We start from the raw sequence: 18,115 nt of genomic DNA on the forward strand, positions 1-18,115 counted from the left end.
AAAATAAGGAAAAAAGAAGTTTTTATAAGTTTGGAGGGAGTAACTTATCAAAAACAACTTATATAAGTCAAAATGAGGTGCAAATAAGGAATCCCAAACATAGCCTAAGTATTTTTTAACTTTCTTAAAATAAATAAAATTAAAATCGAGAAAAAATAAATATTAAAGAATGAAAAATGTAAAACAACCCCCGTAATATGGGGGATAAAACCTAGTATATATATATATGTAATTGCCTACATAAAAATCCTATGTGTCGCGATGTGGTTACTCCCCGCCCCCTCTCGGGCCACCAGATTGCTTCATTCCTGAATGGTGGCTTCTTATGCATTTTACCCGAATTCGCGGGTATGGGTCTTATCAAAACCAGATAATCCTTAAACGGGTTATAGCATCTCATTTATGAATAAGCCCTTTCATCATTAAATAATAATTTTCGCAGGTTATGGGTCTCACTAAAGCCGGATAATTCTTAAACAGGTTATAACATATTATTTGTGAAACTCCTTAATCATCAAACAATAATTTTCACGGGTCATGGGTCTCACCAAACTCGAATGACACTTAAATGGATTATAAGATCTCATTTATTTGTGAAACCCTTTTAACATCAAACCTTAATATAATTTCTCTCATATACATTTTTCCTGTTGCCGGTCTATCATCTCCATCACCGGTTTACTTATGATTACCACCCACCATCATTAGCCTCCCCTCTCATGCATCAATCACTATTGTAACCTACATTAACCGCCCTTTTTCATAGGCAAAATATTTGTTTTCATGTTTGTTCGTTTAAAAAAAATCAGCATATTCGTGTCCGTTTATGTTCGTTTGTTAAACTCTAAGAAACCTATATATCTCAATTGAAAGAGCCCTAACGTTCAATAAATATAATAACGTAACAAACTACTATATGCGTATGAACTTAAAACAAAGCTACGTTAAAAAATAAAACATATCATTACAAAATATAAAAACAGCAAAACGATTAAAAACAGAAACCTAAATAAAACCTCCGTTACACGGGTATAATATATATAAACGAAATCTTTAAAAGCTTTCTGGTTTCTTCTTAAATTCTCTCAAGCCACCAGATTGCTTTATTTGTAAATGGAGGCTTCTCATGCATTTGACCTGAATTCACGGGTATGGGTCTCACCAAACCCAGATAGCTCTTAAACAGGTTATAACATCTCATTAAATTAAAAATTAATCTTACCAAATATTTGATATGAAAATCCTATAAAATAGGGATACACTAAAAATTAATATCTTATTTAAAAAAAAGATATTATTTGTAATTAAAAAACAATTTTATATTTAAAAAAATAAGCGAGTCATGGGTCACCAAACCCGGATAGCTTATAAACGGATTATAACATATCATTTATTTACAAAACCCTTTCTTCATCAAACCCTAATTATATTATTAACTTTCTTACAATAAAGAAAATTAAAATACAAAAAACAAATATTAAAAAACGAAAAATGTAAAGCAACCCCGTAATACGAAGGATAAAATCTAGTGTGTGTGTCTATATATATATATATATAGATATAGGGGAGATTTCAAATGAGAACCACTTTGAGTTTTAAGAACTCGAAAAACTCAACATAACAATTTTTTTTTTAATTTTTTTACACATACGTAATATATGTAGGTTACATATACGTACAAAAATTACAGAATTTTTTACGCACTGAGTCGACTTATTACATATGTGTAACGGATGCTTATAGTTGTGTAATCACTGTACATCTTTATTCTCTCTCATACTTTAATTTTTTAATCACATTTAATCTCAACCGCATAATCTAATTTATTTAATTAAATGTGTGGTCAAAAATGAAATTTTTAAGTTCTTAAAATTTAACAAGATTATTAAAATATCTCTCCCATATATATATATATATATATATATATATATATATATATATATATATATATATATATATATAGAGCAAGGTTAAAACAAGAAGTGGTTTTTTCCTAAAAAGTGTAAGAAGTGATATGGAGCATTGGATGAAATATAACAAAGAAGGGTAGGATGGTCCATAAGTATTTTTATTATGTTTTGAATTAATTTAAGAGTTGTTATATTAAATATATATTAATAATGTTTAACTTAATTGGCGTTTCATCGGGCGTCCAAAAGTTGCCATAACCAGCACAGCCACCAGGTAGGACGATGATTGTCATGGCCTGGAGCTCTTGATGATATCGGAAAGTGGGAAGAACTCGGTTTACATGCCGGAGCCAGAGAAGATTGATGAAACAGGGGGCGGTGTGTACTCAGATAACACAAAAGATAGGGTTGATTGTGTACATAGGGTCCACCACATTCCTTAAAACTCAAGAACATAATTTGGAGTTCAAAACCGGTCTCCACATCAAGATTGATGTCCAAGCCATACTTTCTCCCTGCATTGATCTCTATGAAGGTATGTGAAAACCTAGATCTCTACTTTCGAATATGTGGTTTAGCGTTATACTACTACTGCCAACAACGGCTATTTTAGTTTAAAGTTGCCGAAAAAGGTTGTTGGCGCCTGATCGGGTTGGTGGCTGGATGGTGGTGGTCGACATGGTTGGTAGCGGTGGCCGGTCGACATGGGGTGAACGGAGTTAGGGGTGCCGAAAACCATGAAGTCGCCGGGAAAAGGTTGTTGGTGCCATATCGGGTTGGTGGTTGGGTGGTAGTGGCCGGTGTTGGGTCGGATTTATGATAAGGAAGATTGGAATCTTCTCAAACTCTTCAGAAAACGGCTAAGTATGGAATTCGAGCAAGCCTAGACGATCAAGCATGATTTTACTACTTCGAGCAAGGTCTCAGAACATTAAATGGTTAATTCTTCTAAGTGTTAAGGCTTGGAGAAAGCTACACTTCAACGAGCAAGAGTATTCTTCTATCGAGCATGGATTGCCAATCGAGCAAACAACTTGATCATACAAGTTTTAACCAAGTGTTACGAGCACAGGATGATCGAGCACATGGGAACAAGCATGGAAGCAATAGAAAGATGTTAAGTGATCAAAGCAAGGACTTCGAGCACAGTTCAGTTCCCGAGCAAGATTTACATCCGAGCATGATAAAGATTACTAAATAAGAAAAGCTGAAGACAACAAGAAGAATGAGCTTGCTCGATGGATTGGTTCGAGCAAATCTTGGACTAGTCAAGAAGAATGAAGTCTACTGGAAGGGAATATCTTAACTGAAGATATTCTAAGTAAAGTATGCTAGAAGACATACATCGAGCATACCTAGCATAGTGAGCTTGCTCGAGCAAGATTGTTATCTTGCTCGAGGACTCAACACTTGTATTATTTCATATTTCATTATGTAATGATTAGGAACTTCTAGAAGGAATGTCAGGGTCTATAAATTGGGGTCCTAGGATACCTTTTAGGACAAGGATTTCCAAACGGAATACAGGCTGGCACGCACTAAATATGAAAACATTCCAAAGAATATTCTCCTTGTTTTCTCATACAATCGCGGCCGCCGTCACATAAAACCCTAGACATTCCTTTCACTATTCCATTAATGATGTATTTATTACAGTGAATCTTTGTCTATTGAATGAGATTTCATTGACCATTTACTACTGTTTTGTGTTTATTATTTACAGTCATTCGTTCCCACTCGTTGGATATCCTGATTCCGCCGGGATATTCAACAGGTCTTTGGGTAATTGAGTCGGTGTGTTCTTGTCAACCTTTCTAAGGTTTCACCCGACTCACGGTCCTGGCAAGTGGTATCAGAGCTTGAGTAAGCTCGATAAAGTCCACGGGATTGAAGCTGTGTGATAAAGCTTGAAGCTTTACTCTGTTTTTACTACTACAAATCACAGATCTAATAAGAATGGAAGACCAGGAAGTTTCCACCAACAAGATTCCAAGGATGCTTGGCCAGGAATACTTCATCAAAAGGTAGGTGCTCTTTGAAGCAGCCATAAACTACAACGACCCAGAGCTTTGGACTTCCATCACTGAAGGAAACTATGTTCCCTCAACAGCTCCAAACAACAATGCCACCGTTGAGCTAAAAATGAAGAAACGAGACGATAACGCTTTGTCTATGCTGAAGTTAGGGCTTTCTTGGGAAATTTTGTCAACTGTCAATCATCATAAGACCGCAAAGGGTATGTATGATGCAATTATTGAAATGTTTGAAGGAAATACTGAACTTAGAGACATAAATAAAGACAGACTAAAGCAGCAACTAGACAGGTTCAAGTTTAAGGACGGGGAAAGACTGAAATCAGTGTTACAGAGGTTTATGACAATTGTGAATGATATAAGAACAACTAATTTACAAATCTCTGACTTTGAGCTAAACAAAAAGCTTTTATCATCACTGTCCGGGGAATGGTACACTGCTAGCAAGTTTATCAAAGAAAAGGCTAGTTTTCCAAACTTCAAGTTAGATGATGTGATTGCCTTTCTCAAGGCTGCAGAACATGAGATGATAGAGAACCATATGATTAGGGAGGACAAGCCAAGATTTCAAGTAAATAATGCTCTTGTAGCAACAATGGGCAACCTCTCAATCAATAATCAACAGCCTATCAGTGAGGAACTATCAGACACAAGTTCAAGCTGCAGTGGCCAATCCAAATTCAATGTTCAGCTGATTGAAGATGATATTCCCTCTGCAGCAAATGGGCAGTCAACGTTCTTGCAGAACAACAATGCTTAAGGAATAGATTATCAAGCATTATTTTCAATGTTTACTAATTCATATCACGCTTTTGTAGCCAAGAATCTGATAAACACAAGCATTGTGCAAGAAGATCTGGAACAAATAGATGCTGATGATTTAGAAGACATGGATATAAAATGGCAGACAGCTATGTTGGCAGTAAGAAGCAAAAGGTTGTATAACAGAACTGGCAGAACAAGTTTCAATGGACCAAATGAAAGAATTGGTTTTGAAAATTAAAGGCCATCTGTTATAACTGTCAACAACCAGATCATTTTGCTAGAGAGTGTAACATGCCCAAGCAAGTTGGCAATCAAGTTAACCAGAATCAATTCTATCATAACCAGAACCAGAATTTCCAGCAGAGAAATCAGATTTCCAACCAAAATCCCTATCAAAATCAAAACAGAACCCAGCAACAAACATTTCAACCACAAAGAAACAATCAAATGCAGGTTCACTCAAATAAAAATAGACCAAATCAAAACACTATAAACCAGTAGAGAGATCAAGGAAATGTAGTTGTTACAAGGGTGCCACAGGATGGAAAATTTGATTGGAGCAACCATGCTGCTGAGATGGAAAAGGCAAATGTTGCATTCATGGCCATAGTGCATGACAAGCCTGAATCCACAAACTCTCAAGTACAATCTGATATCTCAATTTCTTATCTTCATATTACAATTGATGAATTAAATTAGGAGATTGGAAAGTGGAAAACTGAGTGTGGAAGAAAGGAAGTATTCTTGAATGTCTATGAGGCAAGTGAAGCAACCTATGAAAGTCAAATAAAGGGACTTGAAGAAGATTGTATGATGGCATACCAAACCCAATCAAGAATAACAATTGAAATTGAAGGGTTAAAAGGATGTATGCGGATGAGAAGATGAAGAATGCTGAATTGCTGATACAAATGGAATTCTTGAAGAACCTTGTTTCCATAGGGAATATTGTGGGTCATATTGATAAAATGACTGAAGAAGAGAAGTATAAAAAGGTGCTACCACCTTTTTGTGATAGCTACCCACTGAAGGTACACAAGGAGAATAGAAGTGAGTATCTCAAACAATTTAAGAATGTCTTTGATGATAAGGCTGAGTTTGTTGAGTAGTAATTGCAGCTGTGGGAGCTCTAAGTCATCTAAATGCAAAAAGAAGAAAAGATCAAGCAAAAAGAAAAGTAATCAGATTCATCTTCTACCAAAGATGACTCCAAAGTTAAAAAAACACTATGAGAAGATGAGAAGGGAACATGTAATGTTTGACATATGTGCAAGACCACAGCCTGTTATCAAGAAAAGAACAAAAAAACAGTGAAATCTTCCTATGATCAGTCCATCCACCAATTTATCCAGTTTTCTCTAACCATGAGTTATTTGATATTGGGGATGTTGATTATATGCCAATGAGAAGAAATTCAAGACAAGAAGAAGGAAGCTCATCAAGAACTCCCTCCAAGCTAAAGAAAATTGTGTTTGTCAAGGAAAAGTATCCACAAAAAATTGACATCAGTAAGCCAATCAAGATCGATTACTCCAACACTCTGTGTCTAAAGACCTCTTTGGGATTTGACTTTCCCAAACCTAGTGACAAAATCAAAGACCAACAACTACTTAAAGATATGGGAAGTTTTGCCAAGGTATGGTGCAAGAAATGTGATGCCTATGGACATCACACTGATTCTTGCTGGATTCTTGAGGACAGCTTTGAAATTCCTGATGTGGTGAGTGGATTCGATATGAAAAGTTACAAAGAAATGTATGAGAAATACTTGAATGGAAGTAGAAAACCATCTGACAGTGAGGAACAAAAGCAGATCCTTGAAAAGAAACTCAAAACGATTCTGAAAATCAATGAAAATGTGAAAGAGTCACATAAAGCTAAGAAGAACAATAGGTCATCTGATAAGGGAAAATCAAAGATTAGACCAGGAGTTCTTAACGGTGATGAAAAGTTTCTGTTAAAACAGGGATTTGAACCAAAAGGGTTCCAATGGAAGACAAAGAAGGAGGTGATTGAGAAGAAGAACTGTGTTATTGAGCAAATAGAAGAAGTAATCAAATCACAAGATGTGCAGAATGGGTCAGATTCTGACACAGAATAAGAATATGAGATTGTGTATGAAGACCCACCTCCAGTTTCAGTTCCAACTGCTGATGAATCATCAACTAATATTGACTTACAAACTGATGCAGTTTGTAAAGCAGATTCCAACTAATTATGTTTTATGTGTATGTGCAGGAACAGTCCTTGAACAGCAATGATTTATGGTACATGGACAGTGGATGTTTCAGGCACATGACTTGTGACAAGACTGCACTGCTCAATTATGAAAGAAAATATGAAGGGCCAGTTGCCTTTGGGAGTGATGAGAATGGAGGGAAAATAGTTGGAAGAGGAACACTCACAAATGACAAGGTATCATTTGAGAATGCTCTTCATGTTGAAGGACTTTGATGTGTTGTAAAACACACTTATTTTCCGCGCCTTTTATCTACGTATTATATTATATTTTATGTGTTTAAACTTGTTTTATATAGGTTTTACATATTAATCTTTATCTTGTAGGTTATGAGTGAAAGAGGGAAGAAACCGAGCTTTTCGAGGAGCTTACGAGCCTTATACGCATGAGATTTCAAGAAACAACTCAAAGCCCGGCCCGATTACATGTTGGAAAAACCCAATTCTTACATTATAATATACAAAAAATAAAAAAAAAAACCCAAGACCCCCTACCCTATTCCGATCGGAAATCAGCAGCCAAGAGGAGAGGAGAAAAGTTTTGTGCAGCCAAGGTTGGAGCTTGTGACATCTAGGGAAGGAAGAAGAAGGCAAGGACAAGTCTCGGGATCATTTACCATCGATTATTGCAGCCAAGAAAAGCCCGGAATCAACTTCATATCCTTCCTCCTTAAACATTGTTCATCATATTATTTTACTTGATCAATTGATACATAGTTTTGCAATTGTGTTAGAGATTGACTTTGTCAGTCAATCTCGTTAGTCCAGTTAAGTAATTAAAAATCAAAAATCAATTAAATATTATTCTTAGGTAGGTCTTGTCTAGGCTTAGTGATCGTTAGCGTCCTTACGTGTCAACGTGTTTGATACTCGGACTTCCTAGGTCTATGCTACTTGCGATCGGTACACTTGCCGGTTGTGTGTGGTTTTAGGATTTTTGTTTTATATTTAAAGCTTAGTTGTGAGGGTCATTGTTATAGGGTTATCCGACGCACATCAAGTTTTTGGCGCCATTGCCGGGGACACGGTTTTAGGCGTTTTGAAAGCAATCCGAGTTAGGACTTACCTTTTGTGCTACTTGTAATTATTTTTTGTTTTGTTTATTTGTTAGAATAGTTTAGATAATTTTATTTCTAATTATAGTTTTATGCGTCAAACTCGATCTCGAGGACCACCCGACACTGAAGCATTTCCCGAGCCAGAGAGAGTTTCGTGAGAAACGTCGCGCCGTTACACCATCGTCCACTTCTTCATCCGTTGACTCCGACGATAGGGATAGGATCATGGCGACAATCCACCACCGAGGAGGGCAGTTACAGACCGGGCCCGACCGGCCAATGATGGCGTGAGACCCAGCATCGCACCACCCGCCATTGGAGTTAACGCGAACTGGCAGATTTCGTCGAACATTCTGAATACCATTTCTCATTCTGCTCAGTTCCACGGATTACTTCACGAAAACCAGCATCATCATCTCACACGCATTGCGTGTATCTGCGACACCTTCCATCTTGCCGGCGTATCCGAAGACGCCATGAAACTCCGCGTTTTTCCGTTCTCGCTCATCGATAAAGCGAGCCTGTGGATCGAGTCCCTCCCACAGGGCTCCATAGCTACTTGGGTTGCCATGCAGACCCAATTTCTTGAGAAATACGATCCCCCGGCTAAGGCTGCTCATCTACGTAATCAGATTCATTCTTTTCAGATGGAGGACACCGAGAGTTTCTACGACGCATGGGAGCGTTTTAAAAATCTTTTAGCGTTGTGCCCGAACCACGGCTTGCAAGATTGGGCGGTTGTAGAGAAGTTTTATAATGGAGTGACATATGTGACGTAGAACATGCTTGACACGGCGGCGGGAGGAAATTTGCTGATGACGAAGTACCCGGATGAGTGCATCCCTTTGTTTAACGGGGTAGCTATGAGTGGATACCAACGACTACCCGCCAAGGGTGGTAAGAACGTCGACTTCATTTTACGCGACATGCATTCGGTGGACACGACCACCGCACTCACGGCACAGGTTGAGGCTTTAGCGAAGATTGTGAAGGACTTGCAGACGAAGAGCAAGCTGTGCGAGATATGCAGAGGAGGCCATGATACCGTTTAGTGCGCCGTCAGTTCGCAGGGGGAGGCCGTAGACTTCATAGGAAATCCAAACCGAAACCCAAATTTTTTCAATTCTTATAATTCGGGACGGAGAGGCAACCAGAATTCCAACTGGAGGGGCGGTAATCAGTCCGGTTTTCAGCAGCGTCAGAGTCTATTCCAGGATATCGGTAAGGGAGTAAGCAGTGGGGAGAAGAAGTCCACTTTGGAGGACATGATGGCGCAGCAGACGCAGATGTTGTCACAGCTTATGACGCGAGAGGATTCCCAACATAACGAGACCCAGGAGAAGTTTCGCAAGCACGAGCAGTTCATGAGGAATCAGGGAGCGTCGATTCAGAGTCTCGAGCGGCAGATGGGAGAGATAGCCAGTCGGTTGAACGAGAGGCCGCAGGGTACGCTACCGAGTAACACCGAGCAGAACCCGAAGGGATTCGCAAAAGATGTGACAACGAGGAGCGGTGCAGGGACACGAGATGAGCCCGTGATTCAAGAGATGTCTAGAGGGAGAGTCGTCGAGGAGCCTGCAGTAGTTGTAGAGGAGCAGGTGGATGAGGAGATTCAGATGGAGTCTCTGCCGGACCAGGTGCATCAGAGGAGCAGCCCAGGGAGTTCAACACAGGCCGAGAGACAGCAGTTACCGAGCGAATCACCGAGAGTCTACAAACCTAGAGTACCATACCCCGGGAGACTCCGCAGAGATAGAGATGAGGAGCAGAATTCTAAATTTCTTGATCTTTTGAAGCAGCTTCACCTTAATATTCCATTACTTGAGGCACTGACTCAGATGCCTAAACACGCGAAGTTTTTTTGAAGCCCAATTCTTACATTATAATATACAATAAATAAAAAAAAACCCTAAGACCCCCTATCCTGTTAAGATCGAAAATCAGCAGCCAAGAGGAGAGGAGAAAAGTTTTGTGCAGCCAAGGTTGGAGCTTGTGACATCTAGGGAAGGAAGAAGAAGGCAAGGACAAGTCTCGGGATCATTTACCATCGATTATTGCGGCCGAGAACAGATCGGAATCAACTTCATATCCTTTCTCCTTAAACATTGTTCATCATATTATTTTACTTGATCAATTGATACATAGTTTTGCAATTGTGTTAGAGATTGACTTGTTTATGATTTCTATTGATTGTTGAATTATTGTTAAGATGATTGGGATAAGTTTATTGATGTTTTTATTAAGTGTTCATGGCTTTCCAAATATGATTAGAGGCTAAACTTGTTAGTTCTACCTAGGAATGATGATTATTGTTAGTGTTTGATGAGCTTGTTGGATTGTTTGATTGATAGACTTGATTTGTTAATGTAAAGTTTGATTTAGACATGAAATAGGTTGTGTTTAAGGGCTGGAAATTTTGGGTAATTCATTGCTTAAACCTCTTGCATTGGTTGATTAGTTTTGTATTGATTGATCGGTGCATTGTTTGATTCTAGACTTTGTGTTTAGGGTTTGTTTGCGGTAGGTACAACCGTAGGGTTTTGTTACATGAATTTGAGGTTAAAGTATAGCGGTTAGACACCTTCTTAGAAACCGAGAGGTGATAAGAAGTTAGGGTTGTCTCATTGCCTTTGCATGCTAGAATAAGAATTGCGCGAGAGCGAGTTCTTTTCTTGTCAGGTTTAGGTGTTTGAGCGACTAGTTGATCTATTTTGGTTTAAGTTGAATTGTTCCTCTATCCTTGGTTGTGTAGTATTCATTGCGATTAGGGTCTAGTGTTGGTGAGACCGAGAGGTGAGTCAACATTAGAACACGTTAGCAATTCTTTCCCGGTTTGGTCGTTTTAGCCGATTAAGAGTAGTTAGGGCTTATTGAGTGAGACCGAGAGGTGATCTAGTGAGCCTGAGCGATCCTTAGTCGTGTCATCTTAAGGGACCCGTGTCTAGATATCATCAAATCCATTAGCTTGTTAGACCTACAGTTTGATTTAGACCTAGGTAGACGTTTTTCTCCATACGAAGTTAACACAGTTAGTTTGTCGTTAAGTTTTCTATTTTAGGTAACTTTTGTTAGTCAGTCTAGTTAGTCCAGTTAAGTAATTAAAAATCAAAAATCAATTAAATATTATTCTTAGGTAGGTCTTGTCTAGGGTTAGTGATCGTTAGCGTCCTTACGTGTCCACGTGTTCGGTACTCGGACTTCCTAGGTCTATACTACTTGCGATCGGTACACTTGGCGGTTGTGTGTGGTTTTTGGATTTTCGTTTCATATTTAAAGCTTAGTTGTGGGGGTCATTGTTACAGGGTTATCCGACGCACATCAAGTTTTTGGCGCCATTGTAGGGGACACGGTTTTAGGCGTTTTGAGAGCAATCTGAGTTAGGACTTACCTTTTGTGCTACTTGTAATTATTTTTTGTTTTGTTTATTTGTTAGAATAGTTTAGCTAATTTTATTTCTCATTATAGTTTTATGCGTCAGACTAGATCTCGAGGACCACCCGACACTGAAGCATTTCCCGAGCCAGAGAGAGAGTATCATGAGAAACGTCACGCCGTTTCACCATCGTCCACTTCTTCATCTGTTGACTCCGATAATAGGGATAGGATCATGGGCGACAATCCACCACCGAGGAGGATAGTTACAGACCGGGCCCGACCGGCCAATGATGGCGCGAGATCCAGCATCGCACCACCCGCCATTGGAGTTAACGCGAACTGGCAGATTCCGTCGAACATTCTGAATACCATTTCTCATTCTGCTCAGTTCCACGGGTTACTTCACGAAAACCCGCATCATCATCTCACACGCATTGCGCGTATCTGCGACACCTTATATCTTGCCGACGTATCCGAAGACGTCGTGAAACTTCGCGTTTTTCCATTCTCGCTCATCGATAAAGCGAGCCTGTGGATCGAGTCCCTCCCACAAGGCTCCATAGCTACTTGGGTTGCCATGCAGACCCAATTTCTTGAGAAATACGATCCCCCGGCTAAGGCCGCTCGTCTACGTAATCAGATTCATTCTTTTCAGATGGAGGACACCGAGAGTATCTACGACGCATGGGAGCGTTTTAAAAATCTTTTAGCGTTGTGCCCGAACCACGGCTTGCAAGATTGGGCGGTTGTAGAGAAGTTTTATAATGGAGTGACATATGTGACGTAGAACATGCTTGACACGGCGGCGGGAGGAAATTTGCTGACGACGAAGGACCCGGATGAGTGCATCCCTTTGTTTAACGGGTTACTATAAGTGGATACCAGCGACCACCCGCCAAGGGTGGTAAGACCGTCGACTTCATGTCACGCGGTATGCATTCGGTGGACATGACCACCGCACTCACGGCACAGGTAGAGGCGTTAGCGCAGATTGTGAAGGTCTTGCAGATGAAGAGCAAGCTGTGTGAGTTATGCAGAGGAGGTCATGATACCGTTTAGTGCGCAGTCAGTTCGCAGGAGGAGGCCGTAGACTTCTTAGGAAATCCAAACCGAAACCCAAATTCTTTCAATTCTTATAATTCGGGACGGAGAGGCAACCAGAATTCCAACTGGAGGGCGATAATCAGTCCGGTTTTCAGCAGCGTCAGAGTCTACTCCAGGATGCCGGTGAGGGAGCGAGCAGTGGGGAGAAGAAGAACACTTTGGAGGACATGATGGCGCAGCAGACGCAGATGTTGTCACAGCTTATGACGCGAGAGGATTCCCGACATAACGAGACCCAGGAGAAGTTTCGCGATCACGAGCAGTTCATGAGGAATCAGGGAGCGTCGATTCAGAGTCTCGAGCGGCAGATGGGAGAGATAGAGAGCAGAAACTGTATATTGAAACACAGAGAAAGGGATAATAGAAGATTGTGATGGAGAAAGGGATAATTGAAGAACAGTTTCAAAACATGCCTCTTGAACAATTAATGGAAATATATATTAGAGAGCAGAAACTGTATATTTAAACACAAAGAAAATTGCAGGAAGATAGGATGAGAGCTGAAGAAGAAGTACGAGCTGAAATGATGAGTGCTCTCCACAATAAGGGAGTAAAAATGTCAAGGTTGTTGGTGCAAACAGACTAAACAATTAGAAGATGGTATGTAGAAGAAGGGCTAGATAAAACAAAGACAACTCAGCAAGGGAGCTCGAGCAGAACCCCAAGGTCTGAGAGTGTGAGGCCTGTGCAACAAAGAAATTTGAATCTGCCCACACATCTCTTCTTTGATAAACGCTCAAAGACCTTGAGGGTTATTACTGAAGATAAAGAAGAACATCTAATCATCTTCAGAGATGACTTGAGACAGTTTACAAAAGAACAATTGACCAAGATGGCTGAATTGACACTGCATGACAATCAATTCAGAAATCAGCCATCTAGTCAACAAAGAAATGATCTTTCAAAATTTATCAAAGAACAGGCAGAAAGGGGGTTCCCATTCTTGCTACAAAAGAATAGAGAGCTCAAAAGCCAGACTGAGAGGGAGAAGAGAAAAAGGAGGATCAGTGAAGTGCACATCTCAGAACTCTCCCTCTTTGATACCAAGAAACAAAGGACTCAAGCAAGCAGCTCACACTATAAAAGGAAGACCTTGAAGGAGTGCTTGGCTATGAGAGAAGTGATGCAGTAACCAAACTCAAGGGTGCAACAATTTGGAAGAATCACGTACATAACATACAATCAGCATAATGATTCAATCACGCTGAGAAACGAGTCTGGAATACCCATTGCTGTGATAAAACATGATGAAGATCTCAAGTTTATGCATACACAGGATCTTCAAGACTTAATTGATGCAAAGTTTTTAAATGACTCCTCAGATGATATGGAACTGGATATGATCAAATGATGTGTTGTAAAACACACGTATTTCCCGCGCCTTTTATCTAAGTATTATATTATATTATATGTATTTTAATTTGTTTTATATAGATTTTACATAGTTTTAATCATATTGTAGGCTATGGGTTACAAGGAAGAAAAACCGAGCTTCTTGAGCAGTTTAAAGGCCTTTTACGCATACGTTTTCAAGTAAAACTCAAAGCCCGGCCCGTCTACAACATGAAAAAGCCCAAGCCTCATATTATAAAAAAAGAAAAAAAAAACCCTAAGGAGAGGAGAAGCTGTGATCGGCAGCTGGACAGGAAAGGAACAAGAGAAAAAAGGTTTTTGCAAGCTAGATCTTGGTGTCTTGGCGGCTAGGGAAGGAAGAAGAAGGCAAGGACAAGTCTCATGATCGTTTACCATCAATTTTACAGCCAAGGAGCAGCCCGGAATCACTCCATATCCTTCCATCTTTTACATTGTTCATCATATTATTTTACTTGTTCAATTGATTACATAGTTTTGCAATTGTGTTAGTGATTGACTTGTTTAAGATTGATATTGATTGTTGGATGATTGTTAAGATGTTTGAGATGAGTTTAATGATGATTTTATTAAGTGTTCATGGCTGTCCAAATATGATTAGTGTAACGCCCGTTAATTCCGGTTTCAAGAATTAAAGCTTCTAGAGTATGTATAATTCTCGGGATTTATCCGGCGTTTCTCGGAAGCCTTTGCGTCATCTCGGTACGTTAAACCATTTAACTTTCCTTCGATTTTGCCTTACACTTCAATTTGGAGGGACTTGGATGTAACTATTTTTATTATATCATAAAACAATTAACCTAACCCTAAAACCATTTCTAGCGGCCGATCGGAAGAGAGACCCCCCCCTGCTCGAAAATCTTCTGTCTAGCCAAGTTTGATCCGTAAAAACTTCAAATCAAGGTCGGTTTTATGATTCCCCATGTCTTTTACACCTTAATTGATCATATTAACGCGCTTATTGGTCGTTAAGGTTGAGTTTTGATGATGACAGTTTGCTGACAGATTCGTATATGTTTATTGTAGGGTCTGTAACGCGATGATAATCCATTTTTTTGATCTATTCTTGATTCCATGATGTTCTACTTTGAGTCTAGTTTCCAGAAAGGTATAATACGTAATTTTTGGACGAAATTTGAATGGTTTTTATGAATTTATAAAATCGAGTGTCAAAGCTGATGCGGGATGACGGATTCTGGTCTGTCTTCCTGACGTCATAACCTTTTTTTCGACAGGTCCAAATTGGTTGGTTCCACTTCTGGAAGTTAGTATTTTGAGTTAGGAACCAAACCCAATTGGAATCGTTTAATTTGGTTCGGTAATAAATTTTATAAAAATAAAACCATTTTGATCAATAAGTTCATTTTAGGCTTAACCGGTGGATGTTCAATTGTGTTCTTGTCGGGGCTGTTTGAAGTGAGTTTTTGCACCACAATCTTCCTAGGTATGTCCCGTATATCATACTTAAAGATCATGTTCATAGGTGTTCGTTTAGTTGATCAACTAGTTGTAGTTTGATTGTTATGTTTGGTTGTCTAGAATTGTAGTTTGGCGCGTTTAACGCGAGGGTTTAAGTGATTAATGACCAATTCAGCTCGGGGACACTTGGTTTGATGTACAGGCTGTTCAAAATTCATTTTTATAAGTTATGGGGCTGAATTGGTTGTCGGTTACTCCAACGGGTCGGTACAACGCGCAATTGTGTTTATTGAATAGTTGGTGCGTTGTACTTGCGGGTTACCGACCCATTTGACTCGTGTGGCGTCGTGTGGACTTGTTGGCTGTGATTTTATCATAATGGGTCCACACGGGGCTGAGTTGGATGTTAACGGCCTAAACGACTCCTAAACGCGCGTGTTAGTGTCACCTAGTGCTCCCGAGGGCAAATTGGGAATTCTTTATTCCCGGGAGTACCTTAGGGTCGTTTTGGTGAATGTGAGACCTCGGGGGCTATTGTGATTAAGTATGATGAGGTCGAGGGTTTAGGTAACTCGAACCATGTTAGAACGTCTCGTAGGATAAACGAGTCATCTTGATGTCATTAGTACTGATTGAATGTAAACCGACAGGTGTTTGAGTTTTCAGATTTCTTAGGGATTCTCTAGCTCGTGGTGAATCCGCGTCTTGTGTCAGGTGAGTTCTTGATGCCCCGTTTAACTCTTTTTAAGTTTTGGGCTAGCATGCACACCTAAGCGATTTTGCTTATGAAATGTTTTAAACGATTTTACATAGGCTTGCTAGTATTGGTAGGCCTTGGAATGTTAAAGAATGTGTGTATGTATATATATATATATTATAGAATGGCCAATATTTGGCGAATGTTGTAGTCGTCTCGACTACTGAATGTTGCGTATGCCTACTTTGTGTTTGCATGCGTTGAATGTTACGTGTTTGGGTTGTACGTTTGCTTGACCCTGAATGTTATTATTGAATGTTATATATATATATTTATATATATAGGAATGTACGTATAGAGGTGTTCATACGTAAGGATGATTATTTATTAAATGTGATGACCTAACTGATGTAATTCCGTTTACAGTTTTAAAACCGTTGAAATGATTATTAATACTTTTGTTACTTATTTAAAACTTGAACTCACTCAGCTTAAGCTGACTTTGTGTGCATGTTAGTGTGAGTTTCAAGTTAAGAAGAGGATGCCTTATCGCTTGGACGTGCACGAAGCTACTTGGACGGTGAAGGGCTACGGGATTTGAAGACTTTATTATTAAACATTTCCTTTTAAAAATTTTTATTAAAGATAATTTAGTTAGTTTTGGGAAAAATTCCCGGGTTTTGGGAACTTATTATATTATTTACGTTTTCCGCCGAATTATACTCTGTGATGCTTATTTTAATGAAAAGAATTGTTTTTAAGTTTAATTATTTTTTTACGAATGTTTCGAATGATTACCAACTATGGGGTTCCCGGGTTCGAGGCCTTACAATTAGAGGCTAAACTTGTTAGTTCTACCTAGGAATGATGATAATTGTTAATGTTTGATGAGCTTATTTGATTGTTTGATTGATAGAAGTTAATTGTTATTGTAAAGTTTGATTTAGACATGAAATAGGTTTTTTTTAAGGGCTGGAAATTTTGGTGATTCATTGCATAAACCCCGTGTGTCGGTTGATTAGTTTTGTATTGATTGATCGGTGCATTATTTGATTTTAGACTTTGTGTTTAGGGTTTGTTTGCAGTAGGTACCACCGTAGGGCTTTGTTGCATGATATATTGGATTAAGTACAGCGGTTAGACACCTTCTTTGAGACCGAGAGGTGATAGGAAGTTAGGGTTGTCTCATTGCCTTTGCATGCTAGAATAAGAATTGCGCAAGAACGAGTTTGTTTCTTGTCAGGTTTAGGTGTTTTGAGCGATAGTTGATCTATTTTAGTTTAAGTTGAATTGTTCCTCTATCCTTGGTTGTGTAGTTGTGACATTTGAGCCAAAACGAGGTACACCTCAGCTCGTATTTACCATTTAAGTAAATAAACGCCTTTTGAGTAACAAACGAACGATTAACCGAACGGGTACGGGGGGGGCATTTATAAGTGATATACGATCTATACAAGCTAAAATATTAGAAATATGGCCTTAGTTTGATAGCAAACAAGTTAAACGAAAACATGCTCGTTTAACCACCCGCTATAGATTTAAACGCGAAAGATAGTTACAAACCAAGCATTGTATCATCCGTTAAGCCGAAAAAGAATTACCAAACACTTATTTGGAACGTTTTAAGCGATCCGTGAAAATATTTTTGATTTTTACAAACGTATAGTATGTTTTTATAATTTTACACAAAACTAGCCGAAAAACACTTGTTTTCGCGTTGTTTAACACACCCGATAAGTTTTTCGCGCCAAAAACCGAACCCGAACTAAATTTGGACCGGGCTTTTCATGTTTGGGCTTGAGAAATCAGAAACTTGGGCCAAAATGGGCCCATGATGGTCCGATCGCAATCAGCACCCCCCCCCCTTATTTTTCTTTCACATTTAAACTAGATTCAAGCCATTTCCAACACCAACTCTTGAAAATTCTGGACATAAACTTTACTCCAGCCAGAAAACTTCCAAAACCCTAAGGTAAGAGCTTAAATAAGTAGTTTTTTTACTTGTTTGAACTTGTTTAATACCATAAAAACATGTCTTGGTTACTAAAAATCATTCCTAACCGTGTAAAAATCCTAAAAATGGTCCATAAACATGTTTTGATCATACACATGGTAAGGAACCTGTTTTGATAATTTTTTTGGCCA

At 39.1% G+C, this 18,115-nt stretch overlaps 1 protein-coding gene across 1 annotated transcript in view; it reads right to left on the reverse strand.

Annotated features, from left to right (window-relative positions):
• Positions 1 to 5,024: 5,024 nt before the first annotated feature.
• The window catches only part of LOC143616988 (cation/H(+) antiporter 14-like), a 56,214-nt gene continuing 43,123 nt past the window's right edge, over positions 5,025 to 18,115 (reverse strand). The window contains exon 5 of the mRNA XM_077089669.1: positions 5,025 to 5,097. Within this exon, the coding sequence (XP_076945784.1) occupies positions 5,025 to 5,097 (73 nt within the window). The remainder of the gene's footprint in view (positions 5,098 to 18,115) is intronic.

This window comes from Bidens hawaiensis, unplaced genomic scaffold, assembly GCF_021521415.1.
Source record: "Bidens hawaiensis isolate Kalapana, Puna unplaced genomic scaffold, B.hawaiensis_p1.1 tig00050810_1, whole genome shotgun sequence".
NCBI classification, from domain to species: Eukaryota; Viridiplantae; Streptophyta; class Magnoliopsida; order Asterales; family Asteraceae; genus Bidens; species Bidens hawaiensis.